At 40.8% G+C, this 18519-nt stretch overlaps 1 protein-coding gene across 3 annotated transcripts in view; it reads left to right on the top strand.

The window, feature by feature from the left end:
• CDH13 (cadherin 13) overlaps nt 1-18519 on the top strand; it is a 977229-nt gene that overhangs the window by 467943 nt on the left and 490767 nt on the right. Inside the window, exon 5 of one of the 3 annotated variants that reach the window (XM_012648206.1) lies at nt 7704-7859. The exons of the other annotated variants lie outside the window; for them this stretch is intronic. Coding sequence (XP_012503660.1) covers nt 7704-7793 — 90 coding nt within the window. The 3' untranslated portion in view covers nt 7794-7859. Of the gene's footprint in view, nt 1-7703; nt 7860-18519 lie in introns of those variants that run through there. 3 annotated transcript variants of the gene reach the window in all.

An 18519-nucleotide genomic window follows, 5' to 3' on the forward strand; every position in this document is an offset into this window, starting at 1 on the left:
CTCCAAATGCCTCTGCCCTCCCTTAGCCCAATGTAAAAATAATAGTAGTCATTTCATAAATGGATATATAATGACAAAGTAAACTTTACCCAACTTCCCCAAGATGCTGACTCCAGTATTTTATTTTCAAATTAACTTATTCTGATGGTAAAAGCAATGGCTACTTATTGTTAAATAAGTAAGTAAATAAATAAATAAGGAAAATAAAATTAATTTGTAGTTTTGCCACTCAGAGACAGCCTCTGATAACATTTTGGTGTTTTGGGGTCTATTTTTTTCTATTTATATGAGTATAATTAAATATATATTTGCATATATCTATTTACATTTACTTATATGCATGTATAGCATTAAGTTATATATTCAGATTGTATTCTGCTTTTAAAAATCTCCCTTTATTTTGTGAGAATGTTCTCTTCATTGGGTTCTTCCAAACCATGATATTTAGTGTCCCCATAAGAAAGCATCTTATGGACTATCAATTTATTTAAGCTTATTTATTTTTGGTTATTCAGTTTTCTACCATTAATTCATTATTTTAAATAATTCCGTGATGATCATTCAGGTACATAGATGTGTGTTCACAGTTATCTAATTTCTTAGCGTCAATGCTTAAAAGTTGAAGTTTGTATTGATAAAATAAATGTCTTTGGCAATTGACACATAATTATCAAAATGCTTTGCAAAGAAATAATGCTCAACTTTATTCTCACCGACAGTATGTGACAGTCCCTATTTACCTTAGGCTGGCCAGCAGTGCTTAGAGTTCTAAAATCTGTCACTTTGATAGATGAAAATGATAAGGTACTATTACTTTTATTTTTTGGTCATTTAAAAAATACTGGTGAGGTATTTTTTTCTTTCTTTTCTCCCTGTCTTGAGAAGCAACTGTCTGCTCAGGCCATATTCCGTTTTTCTATCTGGGTGTCAATGGTTTCCCTGTTGATTTGTAAAGAGTTGCTACTTGTTGTGGACATTTATCTTTTGTCTGTCATTTGTTTGTTGCATTTTTTTTGCCAGCTTGTTATTTAAATTAATTTGATTTGATGTTTTGAAATACTAACTTTTAAAATCTTTATTCAGACATAATACTGTTTTTCCTTAAGATTTATTCCCTTGTTTTTACAGTTAAGAACCTTGGCCTATGCTAAGATCAGAGTCACCTTAATACATACATTTTTCTAAATTTTTATGATTTCATTTGATTCTTCTATCTATCTGGAATTTATTTTTGATGTATAGTTTAATATAAAGCCTCATTTGGAGTTTTTACCCTCCAAATTAATTTTCCCTCCAATTTTCTTTTTAATATACTCTGTTTCTGGTTTTGTGATACAGTCTTTGTAAGATGTTAAGTTCCAGTATATACAACTGTTTACTTTGGAGCCATCTCATGTATTAAATTTTGCAACAATCCCACATTGTTTCAATACTTGTAGCTTTATAATGCATCCTAATACATGGGAGGGCAAGCCCTTCTAAAATATGTGCTATTTTCAAAACTGCCTTCGTTATTTTTGCCTTGATTTTTCCTCTAGGAAAAACCATTATCATTTTGTCAGTGTCCCACCTCCATGACGGTTACTTGTTTTCTCAAAGCTGTCGTCACACCGTGAGCACAGACAAGAAGTCAGGGATGGTGAGAAATCAGAATGTGTAGAAATGTTTGCTCGACACAGCGTTCCTGAACTGGAAGACAGACCGCAGAGGAGCATCTTCCAATTTTCCAGTCAAAGATGCTCCTCTATTTCACAAGGCAAAGCATGAGAAACTTGCTAATTCATTTTCCCAAATTCTATTTTATCAGCCTTTGAGATTTTCCTGGTAGCTGTCTGTCAGTCTTAGTACTTGAAGGTTTTAAAGCTTTAAACATATTTCTTCAAAGATGTTTTAGTTAAGAATGAGAGATTTTGATTTGGAGGATCCTGGACATATTCCCTTTAAAAAAAAAATGAAGCACCCATCCCTATAATATATCTAAATTTTGAAGGCCTCTCAATGATGGAGTAAAATGGAAAGTCCAAGAATTCATAACATTATCTGGCAACAATGGCGGATGAGAGGTATAGGAGATATAGGCATGTGTTCATTTCCTTATTGAACCAAATTGTCCAAGATTGGTGTTCCTTCTAACTAGGTTTTTGAAAACTGAGAGAAAACAGAGCCAGCATCAACCACGATGGCAAAATCGGCGAAGTTTTGCCTTGGCCCTCTTCCCTTATCTCTCTTCTCTTCGCCACAACTCAGCCTCCCCCCAGTCTTTTTACCTGCCCTTTTTTTTGAAGGAATTTTTTCTCATAAGGTTACCCATTCTATTAAAACAGGCTGATCATAAATAATGTTTCCTACATTAAGATTTGGCAAGCCCTGTGCCCAGCACCGTGGCTGACGCAAGATAAGTGCACAGTAAATTTTGAAATATCTGTGTCTCGATCTTCATTTCCTTGTTTCTGTCTCCAATTTCCTATATGCCATCAGCGGATTTAGTGACACTGCGAACAGCATGCTCTTTTCCAGGCACGCATCTCCCATTTCCTCAGAACCTGTTTGTCTTGCTGAAGCGTGCAGTCCCGAGCTGTATGTTTTCAGGCAGTACTGCGGGAAGATTAACAGTTTCCTGGCATCTTTCTTGCGAAGGTTTGAACACCACTTCCAGTGCAGATCAACATGTGAAATTAAATGTTTACCTTGTAGTTTTATGGTGCTATCAGCTTTCTGAAAATCTCTTCCTCCACACTGTTATTTAAGCTTCATTACAATCCTGCAAGGTGAGAAAGGCCGTGGGTATTAGCCCCGTTCTGGAGGGTACTGTTTTAGGTTGAATGTGTTCTCCAAAAACTCATATGCTGAAATTCTAACCCTCAGTACCTCAGAGTGTGACCTTAATTGGACAAAGGGTCTTTACAGAGGTAATCAAATTAAAGTGACTTCATTAGGGTGGGCCCTCATCTAATTTGACTGTTACCTATAAAAAGGAGAGATCTGGAGACAGACTTACACACTGGGAGGACGTCATGTGAAGATGAAGGCAGAGAATGATACATCTACAAGTGAAAAAACACAAAAATTGCCCCCAAAACCACCAGAAGCTAGGAGAGAGGCCTAGAACAGATTTTCCCTCACAGCCCTCAGAAGGAACCAACTCTGGCAACACCGTGATCTCAGACTTCCAGCCTCCAGAACTGTGAGACAATAAATTCCCATTGTTTAAGCCGCCCAGGTGACAGTACTTCATTATGAAGCTCTAGCAAATGAATGGAGTAGCTAATAAAAAACAGAGAAGGCTGACTAGCTCCCCCAAGGTGGGGCATAGTTTCACCAGAGGATTGGATCTGTTGAACCTTCTACTGCACTGAAAATCATCATTTCATCAGCTACAATGAGCTGGGATCAAGGGCAGCCCACTCTGACAGTGAAGGGGTTTATTTGATGCTGGACCAGGCCAGCACCCTCCCTAACCCTCCTTGGACTATCTTCAGCATGTCCCAAACTACATGCATTGGTTCACCTGGATGTTGCTAGCCATTGCTAGGAAAGGTTCTTGCCACTGATGAGGCTATTAACACTAATGTTCACACAGCCATTGCCCTGTGCCAGGCTCAGGCTAAACGCCTTGCCTGGGTCCACGTGACTCTCCGGTGAGCCTGTGCGGTTGGTGCTATGACTACCGCATTTACAGATCCCAGCCAGTCTCTGGGGTTAACTTATCCCTAGTCCTGCGCTTGAACTCAGGTAGTCTGACCCTGGACCTGCCATTTAAACCACTTTATTGCTGGGCTCTAAGTTCTTAAAAGTTTGGAAAGTACTGTGTTAAAGAGAATGGGAGTATTTCTATGGACTCCTCTGAGCTTTTCAGGTTGCCTTTATCCTGGGCAATCTCTGAGAGCGTGATGGCGTAAGCTGCATTTCCTCAGCACAGTTGACCATGGGACCTTTTTTTACCAAAGCCGGATTTCTTGGGACTAATGTTTCATGAACAGAATTGCCAGATAAAATAAAAGACTCAGTTAAATTGAAATTTCAGGTAAACAATGACTAATATTTTAGTATAAGTGTGTCCCAACTATTACATCGGACACAGTAATATTAATAGTAAAAAATCAGTAATTGTTTATAGGAAATTCCAGTTTAACTGGGCTCTTGTATTTTTATTTGCTAAGTCTGGCAACCTACATGAAGGATGTTTTGAAAACATGGAATACATAGCCAAAGCTCCCTGACTCTCTCTCTCTCCCCCTGGACATTTTTATTTAGGAAACAAACAAAAATCTGCCCCAAACTGAGGTTCTGCCTTTATACCCTGCCTTGTTACCTTCCCAACATTCGTCTTGTCCTCCAGCCAGCCACCAGTGGAGCTCCTATTGGACTCTGCTTCTTGTCTTTAATGGCTTAGGACCCGCTATCACAGAGCCAGGGACCAGGCACGAGCTTGGTTATTCCAAAGCAAGCATCACACCAGCATGAGATGTGGCAAACAATAACAACAGCCCTCCAGCTCTCACCCAAGGAAAAGGAGAAGGATGTTTGGGGACAGATGCACGTAAAACCAAATCTGATGCCTTGAGGTTGGTCAGTATAAATTCTGTCCTATGGTGTCTCTCTGCTACATTTCCATTCTAGGGGAGTTGAAGGCTTATCGAGTTTAGGAAGAAATGGATTTCTAAAAAAGATCAGGTCACTGGAGCAGGTCTCGAATCCTGAATCCTATCACCCCTCTCACTTCAGAATCCCTCCTTTCCTATTAATGCTACATGTGATGATACCACTCAAAGACATGCGTAAGTCCCATCTTCTTACTCGGTATTCCCTTTCTTTTTTCCTTTTTTAAAAAGATTCAGTTGTCTTTCTGAGATATTCAAGTTATCTTGACTAAGATTTCAGAGTTACTTAGAGCTTTATGGTTTGAAGCAAGACAGAAACAAATGACTACTCATAATGACTACTTAGTGACTTCTCAGAAAATTTCTGAGCTACGATGATATTCATATTTTCTGGCCATGAAGAGGACCCTTCATGCTAGTATACAGAAACTCAATTCAGATGCCAGACCTGCAGTGTCCACCTGTGACTACTTAAATTTGCACTCCAATTAATTATCATTAAATTAAATGAAAAACTTTAGTTTCTGAGTCACACTAGCCTCAGCCACATATGGTGAGTGGCTACTGTATTGGACAATGCAGATTCGGAATGTTTCCGTTATCACAGAGAGTTCTATTAGCCTTATTCTAGATTCTCATTGTCTTGCCTTCTCTGTACTGTACAGTGAAAAGGGTTGATATAGATTAGGGTTTTTTCAACCTTGGCACTGTTGTCATTTTGGGTCAAATAATTATGTTGTGGGGACTTTCTTGTGCATTTTAGGGTGTTTAGCACACCCCAGCTCTACCTGCTAGGTGCCCTGTGCATCATATGATGTTTAGCAGCACCCCTCCTCCAGGTCGAACAACTAAACGTGTCTCCAGACATTGCGAAATGTCTTCAGTGGGGCAAAATCACCCCCAGTTGAAAACCACTTATTTAGATTATATCAGATGTCCCCTCCAGCATTGATAGTTCAAGATTCTTCTTGGAACAATAATTTTCGAGCATGTGAATTTTCTGGCATTTCATAGATCATTATAGAATTATAAGAATATTTCCAGCTACTCATATTACTGTGGGCTGATTATCAATTTAATATTTGGATCACTGGGCCATTAGAATGCTGATTTGAAATTCAATCTTCTATTTTTAAAAATGATCACTTTGTGAATCATATCTGTTATGTGGTTGATTTTATTTAAATGGAATGTATAATTTTTCCCACTCTGTGTTCGTGAATAATGCTTTATAGTTGAATGTCAGAATGCCTGCTAATGATCCTAACGTTCACAGCTTAGGTCTATAGAATCCATACAGTCATTGACAGGTTGGCTTTGTTTTTTTTTGTTTTTTTCATCTTCCACTCCTTTTTCAAGAGTAAGACCCTTAATTAGTGCTCATTACGATACACAAATAGCCTGGCCTTGGATCCTCTGAGTATCTGGTTCACTCTTCTCTAACTTATTAACGTTGCTTCTGGAAGCAACATAGAGACATACACTTATTTTCTGGATTAGGATGTTCATGCATCTCATTGTGCAAGAAAAATATACTGTGGTCAAAATGGATGTATATTTTTGCAGAAATATTTGTTCATAGGACCTGAATACATTAAGACTCAATAAATGTGCCACTTTATCAGTGACTGTGAAATTGGAATCTCACATCAGAGCTAATGTGGTGGTGCCCCGGTGGGCCTTCGGAGCCTCTTCATTTGGGAAGCTGCCTTGGTGAGGAGGCCAGGGATTCCAAGACACACAGGACAGCCTTTGGGATTTGTAGTCCCATTAATATGAAATCAATATTTTCCAAAAGACTGGAGAACTCTTTGTGCTCCAGGCAGTGTCCCAAGTACTACATGCTATTAATCCCCTTCAATCTCTCAGCCCTACCAGGTGAGTACTAATATCACCACCATTTTACTAACAAGAAAAGGAAGTCTCACTGCAGAAGTGTTCAGTAACCTGTCTAAAGTCATAGAGCCAGGATTTGAATTCAGGTCTCTATTAATAGATTTCTGGAATTGCAAGCTTCTCCATTACCTACCTTGCCTCTAGATTTAGAATAAAATACAAATCACTTAAGTTTTCCATTTAAAAGAAGCATCCCTTAGCATCAAACTAAAGTTGGTTCAACATGTATTACTATCAAAGTAGGTTAAGTTTTTTAAATTTGCAAGTGCTTATAATGGATAACAGTTGGAAAACAACTTACTTTAGATGATTACTTTGGGCACACGATTTAATCCATACATTTTCTGTAGTTTCCTGTACCTTTTGGAGAATGATTTCCCTCCCTTAAAAGTAAACTTTGTTTTACTTAGTGAGAAAACACAGTGACTTCGGAGCATGGCGGTTATTGTGTTTTTACATTTCATTAGGTTCATTGTAGTTTACAGGTAAGGTTTTTTAATACAAAGGTATTCTCTTCATCACACAACACTAAATCAGCATATTTTAAGAGAATTGAAATGGTGTTGAGGTAAGTTTATTTTTGCTGTTCTAGTCTTTGGAAGAATTTAAGTGCAAATGGAAAAATCAGTTAAAATCACATCATAGATGTATTCTCTTCCATGTCTTTTCTTTCATGAATGTGAGGTTAGAAACAAAAAAAACTTCCTAGAAACTTTCCTGATAAAGCATATAATAACCTATTTTCTTACAAAAGAGTAAGAAGGAATGGAATCAACTTATATGGCTTAGAGCATCAGAATTTTAATCCAGGACTTGCAATTTGATGGTAGCTACACGGATGGTGCCAACTGAAACTACATCAGGTCTGTCCAAAAATGTCCCATCATTTACGTTTTCTTCAGTTATAATCTAAAAGGAATTGTATATTCAAGTGTGTGCTTTGCACATCCTGTGTGAAAACACACAGGGTCCCAGCATCCCATATTATCCTGGATCTGTCCAGATCCTCAAAACCATGCCCCGTTTTCACATGCATACCTGTAAGACTAAGCATGCCAATTGTAATTCCAGAAAAAATGGTCACTCTAGATAATGGTTCTTTAAAACAAACAAGCAAACTTAATCTGTGATGCTGTAGTCATTTGTTGGTTTGTTTATTTTAATCCACAATTTACAATAAAATGTGGTTATTTTTTATTCTCACAGAGAAAACACAATCCTATTAAAAGTGAACTTCTCTCAAATGAAGGCATTACAGCAGATTTAAATTCATGCATTACAATTTTGGCAATTTAATGAACATCCTATTTGGAGACATTATTGGTTTAAAGAAATAAATCACAACCATTTTATTTCCCACTAGCATTGCGTATTTCAAATCCATTTTTTTCAACACAATGATGCATTTAAATGAATTGTCTTATCAGCTGAATTTTGATCACACTGTCGAGTATTTGAGACAGAAATGTGTAATCAGAGCGTCAAAAGTCATCACATCTATCTCTGGCTCAATAGCCAACAAGAAATGAGGACTTAGGCAAGTCACTTAGTATTAGGGATTTAGCTGCTTCTCGGTCCAAGGCAGGTATTTCACTGCAGCACCCAACATCGACCAGGGAAGCTTGTTCTCAGCGTTGAGCGAGTCCCCGTCCCCACCCTCACATCTGGATGTGGTAGGTGTACAGTGGGAGTCTTCCTTGATAAGAAGCTCTGGGTGCTTCGAGGGCAGGTGCCTGGGACCCCATGAAGGGTCTGTGGTTAATGCCAGAAGCCCCATTAAGCTTGAAGCTTCTCTGACCATGTCGTCGGCTGTAGTCACTTGACACTTTCACTTTTCTTCAATAAGGCAAAAACACCCCTCAGTTATGTCATCATTATAATGTACTTAAGCTAGAATCTTATGCCTGGCTTGTTTTGTGAGCTCAAAATAGGAGAAACTCAGGAAGGTTGAGTTAAGCTGAGCGTTGAAAAGGAGGGGAGAAGAGGTAAGGATGACCAGGAGCCAGAGAGGCCTGAGGAACAGAGGTTCTTAACCTGCTGTGTTTGCCCTCGGTCCCTGGATGGACGTTAGGGAGTCTCTGAACACCTGACGTGATAGCCAAAGTGTGTGCACATGTGTGTGTGTGTGGTTTCTGGAGGAAGGACCACAGTTCGCATAGATTTCCCGTAGAGATGTTGTCTGTAGAGTGGTTAGAACCTTCCTTCTAGCTGGTTGGTGGTTTGGAGCACTGCCTCTGGGCCTGGAAACCCTGATATAGAGCCCATTTCTTCTACTAATTAGCTGGAAAGTGGAGCTGAGCTACCGTCCAAGTGTGCTCAAGCAGGGTCACAGGATCGTTGTGGGACTACGTGAGAACACATGAAAAGTGCCTGTTGTCTGGCACTTGGGAATTGCTCAGTAAATATTCGCTATATCCTAACAAATATTTTATGGAGGCCCTTAAACTGAGCAAAAGCAATTGTGTGTGATGCATTCATGAAGGAAGTGATGACTGACTCATCCTCCCTGCCTCCTCCCTGTCATGCCCTATGTCACTTTATAGTCTCATCTCCTTCTGGATCTTTTGCTAAAGAATGACAAAATAAAACTCCCTTTGTCCTGATGGCTCTGGTCTCCCACTGAAGCCATAATCTGTGTATTGTCAAGGCTGCAGGAGAAGCTGGAAATGTTATAGTGCCAGGTTGAGACCCCTTAGCCTTCTCTCTGCCATGGATTTGCTGTGCTCTGCTGGGAATGTAAGTCTTCTTTTGAGCCCCTCTGGGACATTTCCGCGAGTTTTGTTGAATGTTCCTGTGTGTTTCCTGTAAGATACCCAGGTGAACTGTGAAGATCATAACTGCTACCGGTCTCTGCACTTTGTCCTTTAAAGCCTGCGGACACCTGAAACCCTCAGACGTGCTGCACTGCGATCAAAAGGATGGTGTCTAAGAATTTATACTCCAAACACTAATTGTGATGGCTAACATTTGTATAGTTCTTTGGGGTTTACAAAGTACTTATATTTTCCCATTTAATCCTCACTTAGGACTAAAAAAGTTAGTGACACTAATGGGAACGAGTGAAAACCAATTTCAGAGAGTGTTAAATACACAAAATTATAAAGTGAAATGAGACTGATTTCCTCTAGTCATGAGGAAAAATTTGTCTCTTTGCGATCTTTTTTTCACATATGTAAAGGCATTTACATTTTCACTTTTCTGAATTTTCTGCTTTTAGTTTGCCCTCTTGTTTTAGATTTTCAGTGTCACTGGGCAATTGGAGCCATTTTCTGCCTGATTCATGATGAAAAAAGAACTTTTAACCTGCAATGTCTACCTGATTAAAATTAGCTTGGATTTTTCAGATAAAATTCCTTTTTTGTTATGATAAACGTAGCCTTTATCTTAACTGAGTAGGAAGAAATATTTAAGGGAATTTTTCATCTTATTTGTATTTCAACCTTAAAAAAGGAAAAGAGATATAGTGAAAATTTTCAGGTGTTTAAGTGGGAAGTGTTTATTTGAGATAAACACAAAAGGTTTTAAGTATTGTTGATATTAGTCAAACATAGCAGCTTTTGGCTATTGTCTGAAGAGCTCTCGTCTGCTGAGTTGCAGACCTGTGACCTCTAGATAAAGTTTCAAAATGCAGAAAGTATTTATCTTCTTGCTATGACCTTCCATGCACAAGACATGAGCCATGGATTTGTTTCCTAGGGAACTAGTAAGTGAGGAAGATCTATAATTAAATCTGTGAGTTATATGCTACACATGGGAATTGGGTACATACCAAGTCCTTTAGAAAAATCCAGTAATATTACGATAGCTTCAACTGGTGGAATTAAACCCAACTTTTCTTTGGATGTTTTTAGAAAGCATCATTTAGAATCTTACAATGGGAGCGTTCTTGAGTTTCTTTCAAAAGTCAGCGTGTGTCTCTTTTGGCTTCCCTTTCATCCTGCCCCAGTGCCCTCCCTGATAGGATAGCACCTGTCACTGCTGTCCAGGGGAGCGTTTTGTACAAAAGGCTTGGACATGTAAGAAACGCCCTGATCTTAGAGCATCAGTACGTCAGAGCTGGAAGGGATCTAAGCCAGTGGTTGTCAAAAGGTTTTTGAACTTCAAAATGTGTTCTTCAGATAAAATCTAGTTCAAAAGTCCAGTAGGAAAAGCAGATATAGGCGAATTGGTTTTGGCTGGAAGTAAGAGAAGAGCCCAATCTCATTAGGCCTTTCAGCCACCTCCCCAGCCCCAACACTCAGAGGCAAGAGTTCTCTGAGGTACCCCCATTTCTCAACTTGAACATCGACATCTAAGCAAAGTCACTGACTGTGGAGATGGAGCTCAAGAGAAGACACTTGTGTCTCATTAGGCCAGGTATCTCACAGTCTCTGGAGGTGAAAAACCAATCAGAAAAATGAATTGTTTCCAAACCTGGCTCGAATATTTTTCATAGTAAGTTTCCTGTCTGGTGGCTCATGAGGGCCAAGCTTTTACTATAGTGCTTTTGTTTTTCATCTGTTTAAACCAATAGTAGGCCTTTTACTTTAACTCTAAAACATAAAATTCTGTTGATTCTTTTCTTTCAATGGAGTTGTGCTCCCCATATAATTCTTCAACAAAAAGAAGGACTCCATAAAAGCAAAGGTGGAATCTCAGGACCACTAGAAAGGAGATACTTTATAGATATCAAGGCTCGATGTAGAAGTAAGGCCAGAGTGGATGTTGATGGTGATGGTGATAATACCTGCCATTTGTATATCTTCCCCTGCCCCACACTATCCATATATACACATATTAGCTCACGTAGTGTTTGTGATGTCTAAGCACTTTGTGTGTGTGTATACAGAGCAGCTTATTTTTTTATTGTTGATTTTTGAATACACATACATATATATAAGTGTACCTGTGTAGTATCTGCTGGTCTGTCTCCCCCCACCTCCCTCTCTTCCTCTATCCCTCTCTCCTTCTCTCCCTCTCTCTCACCCTCACCCTATTTATCTGTGATTATCCAGACAACCTCATGAGGTAAATACTATTATTATCCCTATTTTACAGATAAAGATACTAAGGTACAAAATCCTAAAGATTCTGCAGCTGATGGAGGCAGAGCTGAGATTTGTATCCAACCGGTCTGGCTTCCAAGTTGACTTTGTACTCTGCTTATCTACACTGATGCACCCTCTCTCTATATCTCTCTCTCCCCTCTCTCTCTCTCTATATCTCTCTCTCCCCTCTCTCTCTCTCTATATCTCTCTCTCCCCTCTCTCTCTCTCCTCCCCCCCCCTCTTTTTTAGAGTATGAGCTATGGGACTTTGAGCAAATCACTAAACCTGTATCGAAATTTTTACATGAAAAGTAAATAAAAATAATAATACCTCAAAAGTTTACTCTGAGGATAAAAGGAGAGATTGTAAAGTACCTAACCTATTGCACATTGTAATTTCTAACACATAGTAATTTCTTCATAAGTTACTGTGTTGCTGTAAAAATCCCCAGCCATGTGCCCAAACAGATCTTTAAAAAAATTCTGAAGCCAATTAAGTTGAAAAACTTCAAAATCAGCTTGTCAAATCTGATGCTAAACATTATATTTGCTCTGAGAATTTTAGATTATATAGGAAGTTTAATTTCTCACAATGATAACTTATGATTTTTCACACCTGAATAGTAACACTTCATGGAAGGAATTTTCCTAAATACAGTACGCTGTCACCAATGTCCCTGAAAATGCTTGCTCCATTTCTACTGCCTACATGTTGACCCAGAGTATTTCTGGGAATGTTTTTCAGGTTATCATAACAAGACCAGGACTAGTCACTACAGTAAGCAGGCTCCATTGTTTGGGTTAATCACCAGGAACAGGCTCATGCGTGGTGCCAACTCAGCAGCCCGTTCCTCCTCCTCCCCGTCACTGACGACTGACTCACGCGTTTGAAACCTTTCGCGCTGGTTCACTGCCATCCCCTGTGTGCGTACTCCCCCAGAGCCTCTGTGTCTTATCCATGGCCTGTGTCTGGAAACCAATTATCGTCTCCTTTTGATTCCTGTACTGTCTTGTGGAGGAAAAGGAATTAAACCTTAGAGCAGATATTTTCTTATAAAATAGCATTTAGTCATGAAATAAGCACTTTTAAGCTTATATTGTCTTATTCTGAAAGACATCTTTGTTTTTTTGACTTTTCAAGACAGCCTGATAATCTGCCTCTGGTGTTTTGAGTTTCTCTTGTTTTGCTTTTTGTTGTCGTTATTTTGTTTTGTTCTTTTTTTTCTTTTTGTTTTTGTTTTCTTTTTGTTTGTTTGTATTTTGTTTTGTTTTTAATCCACCCCCACCTCTGCCAAAGACTGCAATATATCATCAGGGTTGAGAACCACTGGGTTAAGAGTTACGAAAAATTAAATTTCTCAGTGCTCAGGTCATGGTAAATGAGCTCATTGTAACCCAGGAAAATCAAAACTTGACTTGTGAGAATGAGACGACAGGAGGAGGAGATTTTTTGGGAAGAATGAGCTGGAGAAAGAGGCAGTGCTCTATCGAAGCAGGCAGATGGTGGTCTCCGGGGAAAGTAGAGGACAAACAGGGAGATGGAGATTTTTGATGAAAAGTATAACCTACTATTTTGTAAACATAATTTAATCCTTACAACAATCATTTAAAGGAAGAAGGACATTCATATCATTAGAGCACCTTCATGAACATGGCATTTGTATATTTCTTGTTGAATCCCCTCAAACGCCAACTGAAGGAGATTTCATTGTTCCCTTCATGAGTGATGAAGCCGTGACTCGGGGCAAAGGTGGCTCTTCAAAGCCAAGTTCTCTGATTCTAGCATCTTGTTCTCTTGTCTGGATGCAGCTTGACCTGAAGCTCAGGGCCTGTAGGATATGGACTGGTCGGGGGAACCTTGGACAGGGGTGCTTTTTGATGGGACCACTTTCTGCAGCCCAGGAGAAGCTATTTGCAACCCAGAGCCCCAGAGTGACTTGGGGAGTTGAGTCACAAATTGCTCCATTCAGCAAAAACGCACTGAGCTCCAGCAGCATGACGAGGACGCTGTAGATTCTGTGGACACAACAGTGAGCAGAGTAGACCAAGCCAAGTCCTCCTAGCGGCCACCTTTGAGTAAGGGAACTCAACAAACCAAAAGTTAGTAAAATACATGTTGTGTTATTTGCTATGACAGATCATGATAAAGGATGCAGAGGACAACGATAGAGCTGGGGACAGTTTGCTATTTTAAATAGTGTTCTCAGGTAGGGCCTCGGGGAAAACTGGTGAAGGGTGTCACAGGGATGCATCTATCTTGGGGTCGAGCATCCTTGATAGAGGGGACTATGAGTGCAAAAGCCCGAGGCAGGAGTGTGTCTGGAATGTTCTGGAAACAGCGGGGAAGCTGGTATGGCTCAAGCAGAGGAAGCAAAGGGATATTAGAGAAGAGAAGAGGTGTGACCAGGTCACGGAAGGCCTTGGAGGCCAACACGAGGACTTTGGCCTTTATTCTAATGAGAGAGAAAGCCACGGGAGGGTTTTGGTGGAAGACAGATGTGAGCTGGCTTTTGTCTTTGTGGCTCTGGCCGGCGGATGCAGAATGGCCTGTGGATGTGGGCAAGGGCAGAGCTGTTGCAATCATTCAGTCCTAGGAGTGACGGGGGCTTGGCCCAGGGCGGTGCTGTTGGGAGAGGAGAGGAGTGATTGTGACCAGATTCTGGGTCTGGTTTGAAAAGGTCTGGAGTGACGATTTCAGCTGCTTTCTTGAGCACCGCTGCCCATGTGCCAGGCTCTGTGCCTCTGCGAACTGTCACGCTTTCCTTTTGAGTCTTCATGGTGGTGGTTTTGCAAAGAAGCCGGCCTCACTCCCCATCTCCCAGAGGAGGAAACTGAGGCTCAGAGAGATTCAGGGGCTTGCTTAAAGCCCCGTGCCAGGCTTTGGTGGTGGGTCTGACTCCCAAACCTGTGCTTTTTCTACTACAACAGGCTGCCTCCACACCAAAATCTGCAGGAAATTTAAGGCTTTGGGAATTTCTCATTGTATAAGCATGAATATTATTAAATTTTCCATAAACTCAAATTTTGTCTATTTAAAAAGACATGAATCTTTCTTTTCAGAAATTGAGGTGGTTAGGATTAATGACCAACCGTAAAATTTTATAAGCAATTATTATGGTTTACTGTGCCTTCTTCAGCTGCTCGTCACTCTGCCTTCTCCTTCTCTTGTAGTCAGGATGGGTTTTCACATCACCGATCAAGACCTTGCACTAGGAGGAAGTGAGGTTGGAGTGACGCCATTTGTGAACCTCTATTTTTAACTTGGACTATAACACTGGAATTTCAGTCACAGAAGTTCATTGGCATTTACTCATCCTGCATTAGTAATATGTGCATAGTGTATTTTCCATTTTTATTGACTATGTTTAATAGAATCTCTAGGAAGGAACTCAATCCTCTGTTTCAACAAAGCAAATTCATTTTTTGCTTTGTGGCAGGTAATGTAAAAGCTTACACTGCTGTGTGTGGCTCCCATCCTAATTCGGGGCCCCTTTCTGACTATAGAACTCTGTGGATTCCTGACCCCCCCACCCCCCGCCATGTCCTCCCATGGTCACAGACACCCGGCTGCAAGCACATGCCTCCAGCTCCTCACGGACAATTGCTCCTTTGCCCCCAGCCTCCCTGCGGTTTCCCACAGATTTATTTCAAAGTTTTAACTTCTCTGCAGACTACCTTCTAATTCTATTCTCAACCTCTAATTCTTCTTTTTCTGATTGCCCCCAATATGAACCAACTGAAGCAAACATACCTACAGTAGCTGGAAATTGGTTATGTTAGTCAGGACACAGAGGCCGTATGTGACAGAAATACATTCAAATGGCTGAGCTTATTAACCCCCGTAATTAGGAAATCCAAGGCTGCGTCTGGCTTTAAAACAGCCGGATCCAGGCCTCGCAGCATTGCTCTTTGTGCTCTCCCTCTGCATGGTGGCCTGATTTTCTCCTGTTGCAGGCAGACTTTCTTTTCTTTTCATGGTGGCCTGAACTTCTCTTGTCCTAGACAGACTTTCTTCTTTGTGTGATGGCCTAATCCTCTCTTGCCAAAGACAGACTTTCTCCATTTGGTTAAGGAAGATGGGCACAAGCAGCATCCTTCTAGCATCGTGAATGGCAAAGACAAGAGGAAGCTTCTCTATCAGCTCCAGTAAAAAATGCCCTGGGGAGAATACTGTTCAGTCCAACTTTGGGCAAGTGCCCGTTGCTGAAGCCATCGCTGAGGCCATAGAGATGGGTTTGGTTTGACCAAAAATATTAATACATCCCCTTGTGGATGCACGTAGAGGGGTATCATAACACCACGATGGTGCCACCAGCTGACTGTCCCGGGGCAGGTGGGAGGGTTGATGTAAGAAGGGGTTGGAAAGCCTGGTGGTGAACAAACCTGTAGCTCCCAGCCTTCACCGTAGTTCTACCAAAGTCAAACTGCATATACAGCAGTAGAATTCACTTAAAGGGAACTCAGATTGGAAACAGACCCCAGCATTTCTTTTTTCAATTGTCATTCATTTTTAGTTGTCACTCATTTTCAGTTGTCACTCATTTTCAATTGCCACCATGTCTTGAGCACCTACCATATGTTCCCACACTGTACTAGGTACATATGGATGGCAAAATGATGACTAGTGCACTGACTCTTCCCTCAAGGATGCTGTTCATTAGGAAGGGGCTTCTTAAATCATAGGGACTGATCGATTTACATGCCTCCCCTTGATGCTAACTAAGACAAAGGAGAAATAGCCCCAAGTGTTAATACTCTGTCTCTTGAATTGAGTTATTTTTCCAAGGCAATAAAATTTGAAGATTGCAATTAGTTAACCATTATGAAGACAAATCTTCAAATATTTCTCTCACTGTGGTGACATTTAAAATGCTTCCTGCTCTACCAAACAGTCAATTGATTTTTTTTTTTTTCCATCTTCTCGCAATGGCTAATTGCTAAGCAATTGATTGAATCCCCTTTGTTACTATGTAATTACTAAGCTGGCCAAAACAACTGTCCTGACCATTTCACAGTCTGCTCATTGTGGTCACCTAAAGGGCAGGTTTGGGGAAGAAATGTTCTTATTTGCTTAAACTCTTTGCAAATGATCCATCTAATTGCTTAATTTAGTGATTCAGAGCAAAGGTTCAGTGGACAGAAAGGCTCAAATGTTACTCGGGAAATTTCTTAAAGTTCATTTTTTTGGTTTCTTTGGTTTTTGCCTATAATATGGAGATAATAATAGTCTATCTCCTAAAATTTTGGGAAGGGTCATATGAGATAACACATTGTAAGTGGTTAGCACCACTGCGACATCATAAACTTGTATTAAATCATTGGTGTTTGTACTTTGCGTAGGCTGCTGCTGACGCACACTTACGGAAACTGCATCAAAATTCTTAACGTCTGTGCTTCAGTTTCCCAATCTGTAAAATGGGGACAATAAAGCCATCCATGTCTTAGACTTTATTTGATGATGAAAGGAGAGAGGAGAAGCGTACAGAATTGATGTAATGGTAAAAGCGGGTAGTAAAAGGCATTTGATTGAGCCCCATGGAGATCTGCACAGATTCATAGTCACTATTGCGTTATTCATACCACCTGGCACAGCACTGGCTTCTAGTCCATGCTCAGGAGAGAACCCTTCCTCTGCCTATACCCTCCCAGAGACTCTCCTTCAAAGGCTGAAACCTTGGCAATCATACAGTGTGGATACAAGGGAGGCCACTTCTCTTGTATGCACCGTGTTTGTTTCTTCATGCTCACAGCATTCAGCAGCTGACTGCTGAGGGCTGTGGCATGGATTCATCTCCGTGGAGAATATGAGGTCAGTGGAGAATAAGGAGTCTTCTGCCTTGAGCTGTTCAGACTTAGGGCCTTTTGAAGAATTTCTCAAAATTACTCCGGTGCTTTTTCAACATTTCTAGATATTATCACATGATGAAATCGTGCATATGGTACTTTGTGTGATTCCCAATCCTGTCTCCATACGAAAAGGACATCACACTCTGAGAAAAGTAATTTCCCCAGGGCTGTAACCAAAGAAGAAACGTAAATCCAGGGGCTGTAAACCGGAGGGACCCGCGTTTCTGTGGTTGATGATATGAAAGTAGATCTGGCTACTCCACGTTGCTGACTTTGCACAAGGAGCTCGAAATGTGTGACTGCACAGGTATCTGTGTGGGGCGTGAATCCAGGAGGTCGAGGGCCTGTACAGACAGTTTCATCTTGCGGTGGCCTGAGATGCATACAGCAGTGCACTGTTGCCAACAAGTACCTGGCAAGTGTGGGTACAGTGGACGTTGTATTAGACTCAGAGGAAAAACACATCTAAAAGATGAAGGTCTGGTTTTCTTTGCAGAGCTAAAATAGTACATGGGTCTTCACCCCAAAACCACAAAAATGATTTAAAGAGAAGAAAGGATGGAACCAGGTGCTTGGGCTTTGTTGTTGGAGAACTTGGCTAAGGTAAAGGCTGCCCATAAGGTGTGTAGGTGCAATCTGGGTGTCAGAAGGGCACGTGCCTAGTTGCCTGGCTCAGCTAGAGAGCACCTGCAGGGTACCTACACCTACAGGCAGTGCTGTGACCAGGAGAACTGTCCACATCTGGGGAAGTGCAGAAGCTATGCTTGAATAAAAGTTGTCAAGGTATCTGCAGTGATAGCTACCTGGCTACCAGATATCGAGCCATCCAGATGCTAGCTCTTTACCTACACTATCTCATGTAAATCTTTGAAACAAGCCTCCAGGTAGTTATTGTCCCTATTTTACAGCAGAAGGAGCTGAGGGCTACAGAGATTTAGTGATATGTTCTCTGACACACAGGTAATAAGTGACTGAGCAAGAACTTGAGCCCCAAGCCCTGCCTGCCAGCTGCAAGCTCTGAACCCACCTCCTGGGCACAGGGCAAGCATTGTTTGAATTTCCCCTCTCTCCATGGGGGATGGGGGTCCATTATTTCAGAGTAGAGCCTGGGTTTGCTACAGGATGGAGAGGTACAAGGACCACATCCTC

Source organism: Propithecus coquereli, unplaced genomic scaffold, assembly GCF_000956105.1.
Source record: "Propithecus coquereli isolate 6110/MARCELLA unplaced genomic scaffold, Pcoq_1.0 Scaffold280, whole genome shotgun sequence".
Lineage (NCBI taxonomy): Eukaryota > Metazoa > Chordata > Mammalia > Primates > Indriidae > Propithecus > Propithecus coquereli.